Genomic DNA, 18226 nt, shown 5'->3' with positions numbered 1-18226 from the left:
TTCTGGGCAGCTAAATATCCTGCCCATTTATCTATATATATGTATTTATTCCTTTCTTTTCTTTAATGTCTAATATGCTAACTCGATTCTCCTTCTGCAGCACACCCAGTCCGCATCGCACGCCGCCACCGCAGCGTCAGGGCGTCATTCAGCGCCACAACACGGGCTCCAAGCCCCCGTCGCCCGCTGCGCCGCCACCCAATCGCATGCACATTGTCACACCCTTCAATTTTCCGCCAGGTAAGCGCTTGGTCGTTTTATGTGCTCCGGATGTACTCTCAATAGATTGCCAAAACTGTGTTCATTTATGAACTGGGCTGAGGCTTAGGCTATGTTTAAAAAAGTAACACATTTTTAAATTTTGCTTCTTCTTCCGATTAGCTGGCCACGATGCGCTGGCCTCGTTTGTGGATGTGGCCGTGCAGCAGCCACAGCTGCCGGTGCCATCGCAAAAGGATGACAAATCGCCAGTGTCGCAGCCGCCACCGCAGCCACAGCCGCCGCCATCGACACACGGTCCGATAATAACGCACGCCCAGGTGGCGCCGGGACAGCCGGTGCCGCCGGCAGCGCATCACGATCTGCGCTATCGGGCCGATCAGATATCGGCCAACTATCATCATCAGATGGCCGCCGCGGTACACCAGCAGCTGGCCCAGCAGCAGTACAGGCAGCAGCTGAACGCCGCCGCTGCCGCGCACGAGATGCAGCGTCGCATGGAGCAGGTTAAGCGCGACCAACGCCAGATCAATCACAACATAGAACGGGAACGCGAGCTCCAAAAGGAGATCATGCAAAATCAGCATCGCATCGAGCGACAGCGCGAACAGGAGCGCCAGCGCCGGGAGCAGGAACGCCGCGAACAGGAGCGCGCCGCCGAGGAGCGGGACACTCGACGCATGGAGCGCATGCTGGCCGCGGCCAATGCTGTGCCACCGCCAAGCCATGCCCATGCTCATCCTCATGGACATGGGCACTATATGCGTGGCCCGGTGCCTGAAACTGGGCCGCCACGCACCATACCTGACCGCGAGCGCGAAGCGTAAGTATCAATCAATCATTCAATCAATTTTAATCAATCATATAAGTCAAACCCTAGCAAGATAAAACCGTAAATATATAAAACTAATCATATTAAATATTATAGATTTCAATCTGTCAATCATAAACGTTTTAATCAATCAATCGATCAATCAATACTATCATATCCAACTATCATCAATCAATATAACTGTTCAAAAATATCAATCAAACATTTAACATTACTGCACAAAATAAAAGCTTTCAATCCCAATCAATCAGTCATACTTATCTACCATATTCGAAACTATCTCTCAATCAGTACAAATCATTATATAAATAAGTAAGAGGCTCTAGTCGGGAGCTCCCGACTAGGGGATACCCTTAACCCTCTTCATCTAACATCAAATGCATATATACATATATTCTGTTTTAGAAGCAACATATCATAATTCATGACTCTAGCTTTTATTATTTACCAAAATTGCCCAAAAAACAGGATATAGATATCGATTTTTATCGATTGCCTGAAAACAGAGTAACTTATCGATTATCGGAAACAAAATCGATCTGCGCAGGCACTAGGAGCACGCACCTACATCTAATATGTTCTAAGATCCTTGCGTTCATACATACGGACGGAAGGACGGACAGACAGACAGACGGACATGGCTAGATCGACTCGGCTATTGATGCTGATCAAGAATATATATACTTTATGGGGACGTCATATCTCTATTTAAAAAAAAAAAAAAACGTGATGATTTGGAGTTATGTCGTTTTGGAACGTCATTTCTCCCGCGGAGTTATGTCGTTTTGGAACGTCATATCTCCGCGCGGAGTTATGTCGTTTTGGAACGTCATATCTCCGCGCGGAGTTATGTCGTTTTGGAACGTCATATCTCCGCGCGGAGTTATGTCGTTTTGGAACGTCATATCTCCGCGCGGAGTTATGTCGTTTGGAAACGTCATATCTCCGCGCGGAGCTATGTCGTTTTGGAACGTCATATCTCTATTTCGAAAAAAAAAACGTGATGATTTGGAGTTATGTCGTTTTGGAACGTCATATCTCCCGCGGAGTTATGTCGTTTTGGAACGTCATATCTCCCGCGGAGTTATGTCGTTTTGGAACGTCATATCTCCGCGCGGAGTTATGTCGTTTTGGAACGTCATATCTCCCGCGGAGTTATGTCGTTTTGGAACGTCATATCTCCCGCGGAGTTATGTCGTTTTGAAACGTCATATCTCCGCGCGGAGTTATGTCGTTTGGGAACGTCATATCTCCGCGCGGAGCTATGTCGTTTTGGAACGTCATATCTCCGCGCGGAGCTATGTCGTTTTGGAACGTCATATCTCCGCGCGGCGTTATGTCGTTTTTGAACGTCATATCTCCCGCGGAGTTATGTCGTTTTGGAACGTCATATCTCCGCGAAGTTATGTCGTTTTGGAAGGTCATATCTCCGCGCGGAGTTATGTCGTTTTGGAACGTCATATCTCCGCGCGAAGTTATGTCGTTTTGGAACGTCATATCTCCGCGCGGAGCTATGTCGTTTTGGAACGTCATATCTATATTTCGAAAAAAAAAAACGTGATGATTTGGAGTTATGTCGTTTTGGAACGTCATATCTCCCGCGGAGTTATGTCGTTTTGGAACGTCATATCTCCCGCGGAGTTATGTCGTTTTGGAAGGTCATATCTCCGCGCGGAGTTATGTCGTTTTGGAACGTCATATCTCCGCGCGGAGTTATGTCGTTTTGGAACGTCATATCACCGCGCGGAGTTATGTCGTTTTGGAACGTCATATCTCCGCGAAGTTATTCGTTTTGGAAGGTTATATCTCCGCGCGGAGTTATGTCGTTTTGGAACGTCATATCTCCGCGCGGAGTTATGTCGTTTTGGAACGTCATATCTCCCGCGGAGTTATGTCGTTTTGGAAGGTCATATCTCCGCGCGGAGTTATGTCGTTTTGGAACGTCATATCTCCGCGCGGAGTTATGTCGTTTTGGAACGTCATATCACCGCGCGGAGTTATGTCGTTTTGGAACGTCATATCTCCGCGAAGTTATTCGTTTTGGAAGGTTATATCTCCGCGCGGAGTTATGTCGTTTTGGAACGTCATATCTCCGCGCGGAGTTATGTCGTTTTGGAACGTCATATCTCCGCGCGGAGTTATGTCGTTTTGGAACGTCATATCTCCGCGAAGTTATTCGTTTTGGAAGGTTATATCTCCGCGCGAAGTTATGTCGTTTTGGAACGTCATATCTCCGCGCGGAGTTATGTCGTTTTGGAACGTCATATTTCCGCGCGGAGTTATGGCGTTTTGGAACGTCAAATCTCCGCGCGGAGTTATGTCGTTTTGGAAGGTCATATCTCCGCGGAGTTATGTCGTTTTGGAAAGTCATATCTCTATTTCAAAAAAAAAAAAAACGTGATGATTTGGAGTTATGTCGTTTTGGAACGTCATATCTCCGCACGGAGTTATGTCGTTTTGGAACGTCATATCTCCCGCGGAGTTATGTCGTTTTTGAACATCATATCTCCCGCGGAGTTATGTCGTTTTGGAACGTCATATCTCCCGCGGAGTTATGTCGTTTTGGAAGGTCATATCTCCGCGCGGAGTTATGTCGTTTTGATACGTCATATATCCCACGGAGTTATGTCGTTTTGGAATGTCATATCTCCGCGGAGTTATGTCGTTTTGGAACGTCATATCTCCGCGCGGAGCTATGTCGTTTTGGAAAGTCATATCTCTATTTCAAAAAAAAAAACGTGATGATTTGGAGTTATGTCGTTTTGGAACGTCATATCTCCCGCGGAGTTATGTCGTTTTGGAACGTCATATTTCCGCGCGGAGTTATGGCGTTTTGGAACGTCAAATCTCCGCGCGGAGTTATGTCGTTTTGGAAGATCATATCTCCGCGGAGTTATGTCGTTTTGGAACGTCATATCTCCGCGCGGAGCTATGTCGTTTTGGAAAGTCATATCTCTATTTCAAAAAAAAAAAACGTGATGATTTGGAGTTATGTCGTTTTGGAACGTCATATCTCCGCGCGAAGTTATGTCGTTTTGGAACGTCATATCTCCGCGCGGAGCTATGTCGTTTTGGAACGTCATATCTCCGCGCGGCGTTATGTCGTTTTTGAACGTCATATCTCCCGCGGAGCTATGTCGTTTTGGAAGGTCATATCTCCGCGCGGAGTTATGTCGTTTTGGAACGTCATATCTCCGCGCGGAGTTATGTCGTTTTGGAACGTCATATCTCCCACGGAAATATGTCGTTTTGGAACGTCATATCTCCCTCGGAGTTGTGTCGTTTTGGAACGTCATATTTCCGCGCGGAGTTATGTCGTTTTGGAATGTCATATCTCCGCGCGGAGCTATGTCGTTACTCTAGCACTTAATATTTACCAAAATTGCCCAAAAAACAGGATATAGTTATCGATTTTTATCGATTGCTTGGAAAAGAAGTAAGTTTTCGATTATCGGAAACAAACTCGATCTGCGCAGGCACTAGGAGCACCTACATCTAATATGTTCTAAGATCCTTGCGTTCATACATACTAACGGACGGACGGGCAGACAGACAGACGGACATGGCTAGATCGACTCGGCTATTGATGCTGATCAAGAATATATATACTTTATGGGGTCGGAGATGCTTCCTTCTGCCTGTTACATGCATTTGGATTTTGCACAAATACCCATTATACCCGTTTTATACCCATTATTAATGGGTTCAGGGTATATACAGTCCAAGTGAATACATTGAATCATTCAATCAGTCAATGAAAATGCATACAAATCAATGAAAGTAATTTAATGAGTTTTTCAAAATGTTGTGAACATGCAATCAATCAATCAAAATGTATCCGTTTACATAACCAAACACATCAATCAATATCAATCATGCCAAATTTCGCTCTTCTTGCAGCTACTATCGTCAGGCACACGGCAGCAATCCACCGGAGGATGCACCTGGACAATTCAGCGCCCAGAGTCTGATTGATGCCATCATCAAGCACGAGATAAGCCGCACCGGCGACATCGGCAACCTGCCCCGCGACATACCGCGTCCCAACTACGTGAGTACAACGTCGCCTGGATACCCTCTTGAGTATTGTGAGCTAACCTTTGCCCTCAAACGCTTTCAGTATCCGCGCGACCTGCGCCAGTCGCACGAGGGTCCCGTCTCGCTGCGGGCCGCCGAAAACAACGGCAGCATGAACTCCAGCTCGCCCAGCGTCAACAGCATTGATCTCGAGCAGGAGCAGCGTCCACAGCAACAGTCGCAGCAGCAGCAGCAACAGCAGCAACAACAGCAGCAGCAGCAGCAGCAATCGAAGTCCGGGATGTCGCAGTCCGGCTCGGAGCGCTCCGTGCATGGCACGCTGCGCGGTCAGGTGCCGCCGCCTACGCACCATGGCACGCCCATTTCACAATCGGGCAGCGGCCCGACATCGCAGCAGCAGCAACAGATACACACGAAGAACATCACCTTCGGGGAGCTGACGGACTCGATAATCGCCAAAGACTACGGACCGAATCCGCATTTGCGTCCCACCTATTTGCCGTACATGCAGGATACGCAGAGCATATTGCCCCCCGATCGCTGGAAGCAGAATCGCCGCCAGCAGCAGAAGGCCGAGGAGGCGGCCGCAGCGGCAGCGGCAGCGGAACAACGTGCCAAACAATCGCCCATCAATGTGGTTGGCGGCGGCGGCGGAGGCGGTGGCAGCAGCACTAGCAGCAACAGCAGCGGCAGCAGCAGCAGCAGCGGCATCGGCAGCAACAGCAGCGGCCCCGGCGGCGGCGGCAGCAGGGGCAGCGACGGCGGCCCACCATCGGGTGGCGGACGGGCCAATACGCCCGGCGAGGATGCACGCAACATAATACGCCTGCCGCAGGCGGTCAGTCCACGGAAGTACGCCCACGAGCTGATCATGCAGCATGCCGCAGTTGCCGTTGGCGCCGATCCCACACACTATTTCCTCCAGGCACCCGGCGCTGTCGTCGGCCGCAACAGCGGCGGCGGAGTCGTTGTGCCGCCGCCGCCGCCCTCCGGCGGCGAGCAGCGTGGCCCCGGCGCCGACAGCGGCAGCGGCGGCGGTGGTTCGGGCTCTAAGTTTGACAACTATGTAAAGAATCGCATTGCGGAGGTGATGCGCGACGATTACGGCAAGAGTCGCAACGTGGAGGAGCAGCTGCACGCACAGGTGGCACACCTGGCACACGCCCATGCCGTGGCCGCCCAGAGTCACGTCAAGGAGTCGGCGGCGCCGCCGCCAACGCACGAGATCAGCGTGTCGCGCAAAACGCCCAATCAGTACGATGTGATAGACAGTGGACGACGCTCGGCCAGCAGCAGCAGCGCCGGCTCCAACAGTCACAGTGCGTCCGCCTATCATGCGCCGCCGCCGCCGTCGGCGGTGAACGCCTTCGCTGCCAACACCTATGCGTATCCGTTCAGCGCTCTGACTGTGCCCAGCGCTGCCGGCGGTCTGCCGCCGCCGCCGTCCATGCCCTTGGCGCATCAGTCGGCGCCGCCCTCTCACTTGAGTTGCAAGGTGGCGCATGCGCTCAGCGAGGTGGGCGCCGCAGCGGCAGGCGTCAGTTTGGTTGTCGGCGGCGGCGGCGGCGTCGTTGGCAGCGGCGGTCCAGGTGCTGGCGGCTCAGTGGGCGGCGTCATGGGCGCCTCAGCTGGCGGCGGCGGTGGTCCGCTAAATGCCAACATATTGGCCGTTGCTGCTGCCGCTGCGGCAGCAGCAGCCGCTGCCTGCGAGCCAAAGCCTCTGCTGTCCTCCAAATATGAGGCGCTTAGCGACGAAGATTAGTTGTGACTGCAGGCGTCGTCGTCCGGCATGCGCAGTCTGACGGCAGCAGCGACGGCGCCTCCAGCAGCCCATCCACATAACGCAGCCAACGTCTATCAACATCCGCAGCAGCAGCATCACCAGCAGCAGCAGCAGCATCACCAGCAGCAGCACCAGCAGCAGCAGCTGCAGCTGCAGCAGCATCATCACCAGCAGCAACAGCAGCATCAGCACCTCCAGCAACAGCAGCAGCAACAGCAGCAGCAGCAGCAGCACCTCCAGCAGCAGCAGCAGCAACAGCAACAGCAACAGCAGCAACAGCAGCTAAGCTGGACCAGTGCCGGCTATCGACGTCATCATCTGGTCCAAGCTCAGATGCAGCAGCAGGCGACGGCGCAGCTAGCGCCGCCGCCGCCGCCGCCGCAGCAGCAGCTGTCACCGCACGGGCATCATCATCCAGCACACTATCAGCCGACGGCGCTGCTGCCGCCGCCGCCGCTGCAGTCGGCGTCGGCAGCATTGGCGCAACAACAGCGAGTGCACTATGCAAGCAGTCAACATTACGGTGATCCGACGTCGGCAGCGGCAGCAGCAGCAGCGGCCGCTGCAGCAGCTGCAGCTGCGCATCACTATGCTAGCGGCGCAGGCAGCGGTCCTGGCGCTGGTCATGGCTACTACTGAACAAAGAGACAACAACAACAACAGCAACAATAACAGCAACAACTGCAACATATGTATGTACTCTACGTCATTTACAGCAGCAACAATTTATATGTATATGTATGTGTATGTGTATGTACAGAACTATACCAATTACAAAATTATTCGAGCAAAGCATAAAACGAAAGGAACACACACACACACACACACACAAAAGAGTTGTTGACAACTGACTTGAAAGAGAGCACCGCAGGCTAAGAGAGCGAGCACTTTTGCGCTCACACAGTTAGAGACTAGACTACGCTCTTCTAAACGAAAGAGAGCTTTGAATGAAAACAGCATAGAGAGTTAGAGAAAGACACACGCAAACACACACACACACACACACACACACACAGACACACACAGGCAGGCACGCACACGCAAGAGCTGGTGCATTTGTTGCCTTGCATTTTGTGTTAGTTATGTAACCCAATCGGCAATCTGCTGACCTGACCCCTTCATGGACTAGACACACTCAGAATGGACGCACGCACGCACGTACGCACGCACGCACGCACGCACGCACCAAAAATGAAAGAATGAATGAATAATGCAAATTAAAACTGTTGTTAGGCATGCAAACAGTTGAAAGTATAATAGAATATATGCTTACATACGGTATGTATGTGTATGTGTATGGTCTATGTATGTACATATATTTATATTTACATATGTGTCTATATTATATATATATACATATATATATATCTATATATATGTATATGTTTATGGAGAGAGAAAGGCAGCCGCGAATTTAAGCACCAGCTGCATGCGCTTTTATCGCACTTCCTTTTTCCCGACCCCCCCGAGCTGCCCACACCTTGTAGCGCCAGTCTCACTCTCCCTCTTTCGTTCTCGCTCTCGCGCAAGCACTCGCCCACACATCTCTGTTTCATACACCGTTCTTGTGTTTTGTTGTGTGTCTCTCTTTCTCTCTCTCTCTCTTTCTTTCTTTCTCTGTTATTGTTCTTTGATTTGAATTTTCAGTTACGTGCATTTGTTGTAATTTGTAGCCCAAACGTAAACATAACCTCAAAAATTGAGTCGAAAACTTAAGGAAATTAAATTTAGTGACAAAAATATATATATATGTATATGTATATGTATATGTAAAAATATATGTATATGTGTATGTATATTTAAGGATGAAAACTATTACATAAATACATATATATTAAACAATTAAATTTAACAAAATATATATATTTAAAACAAAACAAAAACAAGAAAATAAATACACTGTTGGGCTGTTCTTAGAAAAGAGAAAAAAATCTAAACAAAAACAAATACAAAAAAAAAAAAAACAAAAAAAAACATATTATATAAATACATAAATGAAAGAAAAAAAAATCAAGTAAATATATATTAAAGTACACTTGCAAAACATTTATTTAAAAAAACAAAAAATATTTTGTAAATTTCATAAAAACAACAAGAAAACAACTAAACATAATTTTAAACATATACTATAACTACTTTTTTGTACTATCCATTTTTTTTTTATTTTGCTATTTCTATGTGTAAGTTTTTAATTTATGAAGCATTATTGTTTTTTTTTTTTCTATATTGATAAACTTACGGATATGCATATATGCTTGTATGTGTGTACACAGTTATAAATAAATAAATCTATATATATATGTATATATATATATATATATATATATATATACTATATGCTATATGCTATTGAATTATGTACGTTTATTATGATAATGTTTATGTAAGTAAAAGAAAACAAAAACAAAACAATTTTGTATATATATATGCTTACATGTATATATATACAATATACATATATATATATATAATATTATTATTATTATTATTATTATTATTATTATATACATACGCATATTTTTTTATATAACAAACTTATGTCTTACAACAAACAAACAAACAAAAAAGAAGAAAAAGAAACGATTAAAAAAAAAACAGTTTTAGTGTTTAGCTATTTTACTGTTTATGTTTTTTTTTTTTAACTTATTTTTTACATGCAAAAAAGAAAGAAAAAAAAAACAATTTTTAAAAGAATTGAAAATAAAAACGATTTACAAAAATTAAATATTTTTAATACACAATGTAACTAAAAAAAAATATATATATATATATATAAAAAAAAACAAACAAAAAAAAATAAAATTAAAAACCACAACAAAACGCTAAGACTTATTCAACAAAAATTTGTAAAATATTAACAAAAACTTATAAATGTATATACGTATATGTGTATGCATGTGTGTGCGTATATATATATATATATATATGAATATAAATATAAATTTAAATATAAATAAAAATTTAAATATAAATATAAATATAAATATACTTATATTAAAGAATATATATAAACAGAAATGGATATGAAAAAGATATGAGAAATACATAAACACACACTCTCACACACAAACACTCCAACACACACACACACACACACGCACAGACACACGCGTAACTCTGCTGAGGCTTTTGGCCAGCGCGGCATCGATTTGGTAAAATGCATGTCCGGTTTTTTTTTATAAATATATATGCATGTATATGTATGTGTGTGTATATATATATACACACTAATTACGAAGTAAATAACAAATTCTATATGGCATAAATACAAAAAGAGAGTGAATAAAATGATACAACAATAATATATATATATATATATATATACATTTATATATAAATGTGTATATAAGTTTATATATGTATATATGTTTGTGTGTGCATATGTATATACAAATAAACATATATGTGCGCATGTATGTTAGTATGTGTGTGTGTATGCATATGTGGAACCCGAGCTGCAGCCGCAAACGTTGGCTAAGGAACAAAGTCGCCCGAACAGCTCATGTTCTATATTACCACACACACATATATATATATATATATATATATATATTAATATAAATAAATATAAATATAAATAATATATAATATATATAAAATATGAAATCTAAAATCTAAATGGCAACTAAAGTTAAACATAAAAGTTGCCGAATTTTAATAAAACAAGAAGAAAGTTAGGAAAAAAAAACTTGCGCTGATTAGAAAAAGCAGCAACAGCTGATCATGATCATGAACATGTTGACGATAATGATCACAAAAATTTATAAAAATGTATGCAAAACAAAAACACAAAAATATGCAAAAAAAAAAAAAAAAAAAAGAATGAATGAAAACGAAAAAGAAAAACAAACGAAAGATTACAAATATAACAATATGTAATAATAATGAAATAACACAACAGCAACAAAGTCGATGGTTTATTGTTTATATTTTTTGTTTTCTTTTTTTTTTTTTTTTTGTTCATTTTGATTTCCGGTTTCTGTTTGAATATACAAAAATGCATGATCGATAAACAATTGACATAAACATAATGATAAACATATAAATATAAAAATGATTTGAATACCATATATGTATATATATATATATATGTGTGTGTGTGTGTATGTATATATACATACATACATATACATATATGTATATAAATATTTATGATTGATACAAACAAATAAAGAGAACGATGTGTAGCTCTTAAGTTTTAGTTTGTAACTTTATGCCTTAAGTTGTAAGCTTACAAATAATAAAATAAAATTAAATACAATATATTAAAAAGCAAACAAAACAAATATAAAAACAAATACAAACAAACAAACAAAAAAAATGAATAAAACAACAACAAAACAAATGTATAACAAAATGTGCCTTTTCTTTCTTGATCGGGGCAAATTTTTTATTCCAGTGGTTAAAACATGATTAGAAATTGAATATATATAGATTTTCTCGATTTCAAATCGCTTCAATTCTGGACAAGTTATGTCTACTTAGGCGCATGCAACTTAATGGAACAGATTGGCAACAAAAATTGTTATATTCGTTAGATTTATATGGGATTCGATAATTGTGATCCGCACGAGTCCAGAATGCTATCCCAAACAAAAATCGGATCTAAAATACTCGAGATATTTAAATTTGAATGAATTTGTTTGGACTCAAATGATTAATTGGAGGAACTGCAACTTTTTGTAAAGAGCGTCCGGCTTAGTGAATAAAAGACATTTGTTTTATTGCTATTGATTTATTATTGATACTCTATATAGGCAGCGATCCACTGCCTTGGCTTGCAATAGAAGACAAGACAGCAAGAATCGAGTCGGCTTAGGCATTTGCGAAAGTATCCCTGAAGTATGCTTAAACTATTTATTACGCGGCAATCCTAAAATTATGCTACACCAACTGAACGTGTGAACATGGCCGTAACCAGAATATCCAGTTAATGCAACAAACCGAAAACCTTAACTCGCCTGTCAATTGGTTTTCTCAGATTCTCATTCTCATACTTTTTGCTTGTTAATAGATAATATAAACGCAACGAGTCTTATAGTATACAAGTATGCGATAACTGCCCGTGTTAATTACAAGGTTTCATTGTCAGTTAAGCCCACTTTTTTGAGGATCTGTTGTTAATCCGTTAATTCGTTAATTATATTATTTGCTTGAAGAGCGATCGAGCTTCGATTGTTATTTTATTTACGTGTAACTATTGCTTGGAATCTAAAATTAGCATCGACTTTCGCTTGTATATTACTTTAATCTAGATTATTATCTAGATACCCAAATATTTTATTACATTAAACTGTCCTTAAGAACTGCACGCTTTAAACATAACGTCTAAAGGCAATCATATTGTTAGATCTCTTACAAATTCTCTCAACTTTATGAATAACAAACTATTCCAAATGGAAATTTCGAGTGTGTAATTAACTGTGTTTAACTGGGACCCCGCTTCAATACGGATACGCGGGCTCTGGAACGGGATGCGGACGCTGTTGGCTTCCAGTATTGAGGAGCAGGAGGAGGAGAAGGAGGCGTTTCCGGTCTGTTTGTTAACTTTAAGAAACAAATAATAATAATAATAATAATAAATGGGCGTCTCTAGTATAAGCTCTCAATGTTCGATGAGCGCGGCTTCTTCAGCTTCTCCAGATTCTTTATAACAATATCGTGCAGCGAAGAATAACGATTGCGCACCTCGCACACAACCAGCCACAGGCTGAGATATTCCTTCTCGTCCAGCTCGACAACCGCGCGCCTATAGTCATCGATATGCGGATATTTGGCCACCTTCGAGACGACCTTGGCGCGCGAGAGAAAGTATCTAGATATTTGATCGAAAAAGGCGGCCGCCTCCGATTCGACCGTCTGGATTTCGGCCAGCGTATCTTCCTGAATCGACACACCGAAATTGTTGCCATCCTCGATTTTGGGTATCATAAAGGAAATCCACATTTTCAATAGGTTCGCTACGCAAAAAACGAAGAAAACGAAAACATGACATTAATTGCTGCCGCTTGTCACCGTAACACAAAAGTCGCCCGCGCACTTACAGTCCTCAACCAGTTTGCGTATAATCGGCTTGACCACCTTGATCATCTCGCAGAGCGGCTTATTGCAGGGCACCGTGCCGGCGGGTATGCCCAAGACGGCGGTGCCGGAGACGTCATCTTTGCGCGCCCGTTTTGACACTGGATGATCGTCGTGGGCGCTGCCGTCGCCGTCATGATTGTTGACCAATATGGGCGCCAAGACCGGAATGTTTAGATCCTGATGCACCTCGTTAAAGTTGCGCTCATTGAACATGGACGTGGCCAGCAGTTCGTTCAGCTCAACGATTTTCTCGGGGAATCCTTTTGTAATTAGTATCTCCGCCTTCGAGATCAGCGAGTCCTTGTACTCCTGCACCTTGGTTATTGTATCCTTAGGCATTCTTACCGATCGCTCTTCCAGCAACTAAGCACTACGTTCAACAGAAATCACAGCTTGCGTTCTTCACCGGTTCGTCTGCAACAATCAGTAGCGCGTGCTTCACGTTCGGCCACTTGCGTTGGGTAAGGGCGTGAGTTTGCGTGTCGGCAACGTACACTGTGCAACAAAGCATATTGTTTATCAACTGTTCGTCGGTTAATGCTGCATTTGGAATGCACATTTTCGCCCGTAACTTACCAAAATGAAAAACTCTTGATTGCTTTCGATGCGGCAGGCCGCGAGTCCACGCTTGTATTTTATGACAGCTTCGGCAGTGGTGAAATTCAAAGTATTGTAAAACGCGAATTGTCCATGGCAGAACTATCGATTAACTATCGGTCAATTTGGTGCAAAAAAAGCTAGATTAAAGCAAAAACAGCTTAACAAAAAAGTCAATTTCGAAATTTTATTACAAATGTATGCATATTAACTGAAATACAAACTAGTTTTTGCTACAGCAAGGAATGACGCTCCAATTCTTTTCAGACTTAGTTAACTGCAAATCATTCTCAATTCCGTCAAATCATGTCTTTTAACAAAATTCTTGACTGTTTACTAATATTTCAATTTCATAAATAATATATAGATTTCACTAACGATATAAGCATACCCGACACGACTCGGCTACACAGAGGCTTACTCATTTCACAACCCAAACGCGATCACATATTTGTCCGAATTTTAGTCATTACATTAATAAATTCCTTCCATAAATATTGGCGAAATAAAACTATCGCTTGTTTACTTGACAGCTTATTAATATCGTTGTATCGTATACTATTGCACGAGTGCGACTATCGATATGACAACTCCAACTAGACTCCAACTATATGAATCGTGCTGGATCATTCGATATTGCGCGCGATTCTTTATTTGAATGCAATTTCTTGGAACAAGTTGGCCAATAACTGAATATAATAAATGCTTAATTTATTTTGCTAATGACGTAATCATACACAGGTTGCGTCGATTTACATCACATCCCAATGCCCATGACAAGCCCTTTAACAACTACCCCCGGTCACATATTTGTCAGATTTTCGGCCCTTGCTTTCAAAATTGTGCACATTTGTTACAATACTACATATACATTGCCCAATTCTACCAACGTTCGTCTACGCAACAGCTCCAACTATTATCGCACACTGTTGCAAAATCACGGTCAATCGATATATCGATATGACATCAATTTCCTCCATCCATAGCTCAGAGCTGGACAGGAGCACGAACATGGGCAACAAACAAATAAAACAACATCTGGAGACTGCACAAAAGACGGGTGTGCTGAAAATATCCTTGCAACGCCTGCAGGAGTTCCCGCCGCAGCTTAAGAACTACCCGAATGTGCTGAAGACGCTCGATCTATCGGAGAATCGCTTCGAGACCGTGCCCGATGAACTGGGCCGCCTGACAATGCTGAAACATCTGAACCTGAGCGGCAATCGTTTGTCGGAGCTGAACGAGGTCGTCGGGGAACTGCTCAAGCTGGAGGTTCTGCTACTGATGAACAACTTTCTGACCAAGCTGCCCAAGACGCTGAGCAATTGCACGCACCTGAAAACGGTGAATCTGAGCAATAATCAGCTCAAGGTATTCCCATCGATGCTGTGCGGCCTGAAGCAGCTGGATGTCTTGGATTTGTCGCGCAATCAGATCACCGAAGTGCCCGCCGATGTGGGCAATCTATATGTAACCGAATTGAACCTCAATCAGAACCAAATCTCGGCGCTAGCCGAGGAAATCGCCGACTGTCCCAAGCTGAAGACGCTGCGGCTCGAGGAGAACTGTTTGCAGGCGATCGCATTAACGCCGCGCATACTCAAGAGCTCCAAGATCTGTAATCTGGCCGTCGATGGGAATCTGTTCAATTCGAAACAGTTCACCGATCTGGATGGCTACGATGTCTACATGGAGCGCTACACGGCAGTCAAAAAAAAGATGTTCTAAATGTTATTTATGTGTCTACTTCTTCTTTCCATATACCATATATTATTTAATTTATTAGCTTAATTCTATGCTTTCTGTGCAGTTGCCCATTCACAATAAAAGTCATTCGCATTCTGTGGCGCCTCACAGCTTGCAACGAAATAGCGGCTGCAGATGCGTGTGGTAGCTCGAATTGACGGCCTCCTGGTTGAGCGGATTGCGACGCGCCTCCGCCATTAGGCGCTCGTAGACGCGGCCATCCCAGCAGCCCAACGTGGAGCCGAGCACGCGATCATGAAAATCAAAGCCATCGACCAGGGCCAACGCATTGGGACGCAGTGCGCCCAACAGCTGCTCGTAGCGCTGCTCCAACTGCTGCAGCTGCTTGCTGCTGATACCGTTCCTGTTCCACTTGAGCACAGCGCCCAGCTGGCGCAGAAATGTGTGCAGCACAAACAGCTCCACCAGCTGCTGCAGCAGCTCATACAGCGCCGGCTGCACGTTGCGCCTCAGCTGTTCCAGCTGCTTGATGGCGTTGCGTGCCAAGTAGGCGTGGCCGTGCAACGTCGCCGCCGCCGTCAGTCGTCTGCCGCTCAAATTGTTGGCCTGCTGTTCCGTGTGTTTGCCGTGCTGGCGCTGCTCCTGCTGCCACTGCCAGGCTTCGCGCAGCTGGGCCGCAGCACTGATCTCTAGCGCACGTGCCACATTCTCGAGCAGATTGTCGCTCCAGCTAAGCGGCGATGCGTTGCGCAGATAGGTGACACTGGCGGGCAGCACCTTGCGCTTTAGCGCGTCCAGATGCTGGCGCAGCAGAAAGCGCGCCGTCTGCAGCAGCAGGACCGTGTGCTCACCCTCGTAGGTGAAGGCGGCGCTGGCCAGGCCCTGGATGCTGTCAAAGTTGGCGGAGGACATGTAGCCATGGCCGCCGCAGGCCTTGCGCAGCACATCGATACCCTCGGCGGCGCCCTCTGTGCAGACGGCCTTGAGGCAGCAGCTGAGCGCGTGCAGCTCCGGCAGCTCGCGTCCACCATTGCTGTTATTGGGTCCGGCCGCCTCCAGCTGTTGCATGACGCGCTGATAGATGGCCCACAAGACGTCTGCCGCCAGGCGATAGCAAATGCCGCGCGCGATTTGCGGCAGAATCTTCGCCTGCTGCGTGACATGATCCAGAATTTGCGGCTCCGGGGCGTTCGGCTCGATGGGACTCTGGCGACGCACGAGGGAGTAGCTGTGCAACAGGTGAAACAACAAATGTGAATTAGCTGAGCTGATTTGGGAACTGAACACCTCCTACCGTGTGGCTATGGTGGCCGCCTGGAGCAGCCCGAACATCACGTCCCGCACAATCATGACACGCACAAAGACCATGGTGCCATAGACGAGGAGCGGCTGTGCCGCCTGCACAAATCGGCCATCGGCGAGCACCTGGGCGTTCTTCATCAGCATCTGATCGCGCGGTATGCGCACATTGCGGAAGCCAAGGAAACCGTTGTTTACTCCGTTAGCGCCCAGCTTGGGTCCAATGTCGCCCACATCGATGCCGGGCAGCGGCTCGTGCGTCTGCTCATCGCGTATGCGCACCAGAAACTGCTGCAGTCCATGATGCTTGCCACGGATATAGAGCTGCGCCAGCACCACCACCATGTTGGCCGTCTGTCCGAGACCGCCGGGCCACCACTTGTAGGCGCTGAGGGTGGGCGTGTTGAGCACGAACTGCTCGCGTTCCGCATCGTAGTCGGCGCGCGTCTCCAGGCCGCGTATATAGCTGCCGTGGCCGAGTTCCGTTTGGGCATAGGTGCCAACGATGCCATCCAAGCGCCAGGCGCGTCCCACCCAGCGACGCTGCTGTTCCGCGTTGCCCTGGCTCAGGAGCGTGGGCAAAAACATGGAGAAGTGCAAGCGCAGCGGAAAACTCTGCTGGAACAGCGCCGTGCCCACGGGTCCCGACAGCAGCATGCGATAGTCGTACAGCAGCTTAATGTTAACGCTGTCCTCTGCTCCCTCCAGCTCATGCTCCTCCTTCCCTTTGGGCTGCTGGGCACGCCGGCTGCGCTGCCATTCACGCAGCTTGGCTAGAAATTTGGTGCCCTTGGTTAAGGCATGCTCGTAGCGCTGCTTGTACGACATGCAGCTCGGATGCACTGCATCATCGAATTCTGGATCGTTGAAAAAGTAATTTTCCAGTGCACGACGCTCCTCCAGCTCGTGCCGACCGCCCGCCCACCAAACGGCAAAGTCTTCGCTGGCAATTGTCGCCCCCTCGCGCTCTCGCCGCAGTTCAATGCACTCGCCCAATGCCTCCATGTGCGCTCCAATTCCTTCTTTGTGCTCTGAGCGAAGCCAACAACGGTTCGCCAACAACTGAGACGACAGCGAACTGTGCTGTGCCACGCCCCGACTGGTTTACGGGCCGCAATCGTTGCCCCTCGCAGAGCTTATCAGCTGTTGAATGTTGACGATCCTGTCACACAAACATATGTACATATGTATGTATGTATGCCGTGTACGTATGTACATACATATGTGCCATATTTCACAGATAAGATACACTTACCACCTTGCACCCGATTCTAAAGTACTGCAGCTATATTGAGCATATGCAAACATATTTTTAAGCATGCCTATCACTTTTAAAGAGTCCAATTAACACGCAAAAGCAGCTAATTTCACACAAATGCTGACCAGTGTTGGCAATTCAGCCAGTTTTGCTCAGAGAGCATTTAGCCATTTTTGACATCGCATTCACTTTTTTGAGCGTCAATTGACAACACTGTTGCGTGCATTTTATTTGATTGATGTAGAGTGCGTGTATGAGAGAGAGAGGAAGAGGGAGAGAACAATGTTACCAAATTACGACATTGAAATTTGCTATCTTTAAATATATTGTCCTTTTTTTTGGATTTATAGCCCGTATATGCATGGTCACATTTTTGAAAAATGGCGGGCTCAAATATGTTTTGAACGGG

The 18226-nt window shown here is 45.3% G+C and overlaps 4 protein-coding genes across 5 annotated transcripts in view; 2 read left to right on the top strand and 2 right to left on the bottom strand.

Annotated features, from left to right (window-relative positions):
• Smr (nuclear receptor corepressor smrter) overlaps positions 1–6851 on the top strand; it is an 83582-nt gene extending 76731 nt beyond the window's left edge. For both annotated transcript variants that reach the window (XM_070209244.1, XM_070209241.1), the window contains exons 8-11: positions 101–240; positions 382–1042; positions 4952–5102; positions 5172–6851. In XM_070209244.1, the coding sequence (XP_070065345.1) occupies positions 101–240; positions 382–1042; positions 4952–5102; positions 5172–6851 (2632 nt within the window). The remainder of the gene's footprint in view (positions 1–100; positions 241–381; positions 1043–4951; positions 5103–5171) is intronic.
• Positions 6852–12036: 5185 nt separating this feature from the next.
• Positions 12037–13691, bottom strand: REG (proteasome regulator gamma). Its single transcript, XM_002056928.4, has 3 exons — positions 13533–13691; positions 12917–13451; positions 12037–12832 (listed from the first exon to the last, which is right to left on the bottom strand). Exons 2-3 carry the CDS (start codon positions 13293–13295, stop codon positions 12465–12467), a joined length of 747 nt encoding a protein of 248 aa, XP_002056964.1. The 5' UTR covers positions 13296–13451; positions 13533–13691; the 3' UTR covers positions 12037–12464.
• A 682-nt stretch (positions 13692–14373) lies between these two features.
• Positions 14374–15422, top strand: LOC6633791 (leucine-rich repeat-containing protein 57). The gene has a single exon (XM_002056927.4). The coding sequence runs from the start codon at positions 14514–14516 to the stop codon at positions 15279–15281; it is 768 nt and encodes a 255-aa protein (XP_002056963.2). The 5' UTR covers positions 14374–14513; the 3' UTR covers positions 15282–15422.
• LOC6633790 (acyl-coenzyme A oxidase 1) lies at positions 15320–18001 on the bottom strand. Its single transcript, XM_002056926.4, has 2 exons — positions 16555–18001; positions 15320–16488 (listed from the first exon to the last, which is right to left on the bottom strand). Exons 1-2 carry the CDS (start codon positions 17562–17564, stop codon positions 15405–15407), a joined length of 2094 nt encoding a protein of 697 aa, XP_002056962.1. The 5' UTR covers positions 17565–18001; the 3' UTR covers positions 15320–15404.
• Between the last annotated feature and the right edge of the window lie 225 nt (positions 18002–18226).

Source organism: Drosophila virilis, chromosome X, assembly GCF_030788295.1.
Source record: "Drosophila virilis strain 15010-1051.87 chromosome X, Dvir_AGI_RSII-ME, whole genome shotgun sequence".
Lineage (NCBI taxonomy): Eukaryota > Metazoa > Arthropoda > Insecta > Diptera > Drosophilidae > Drosophila > Drosophila virilis.
Note: the sequence above shows the minus strand (reverse complement) of the source record. Positions and strands in the feature narration are given on the sequence as shown.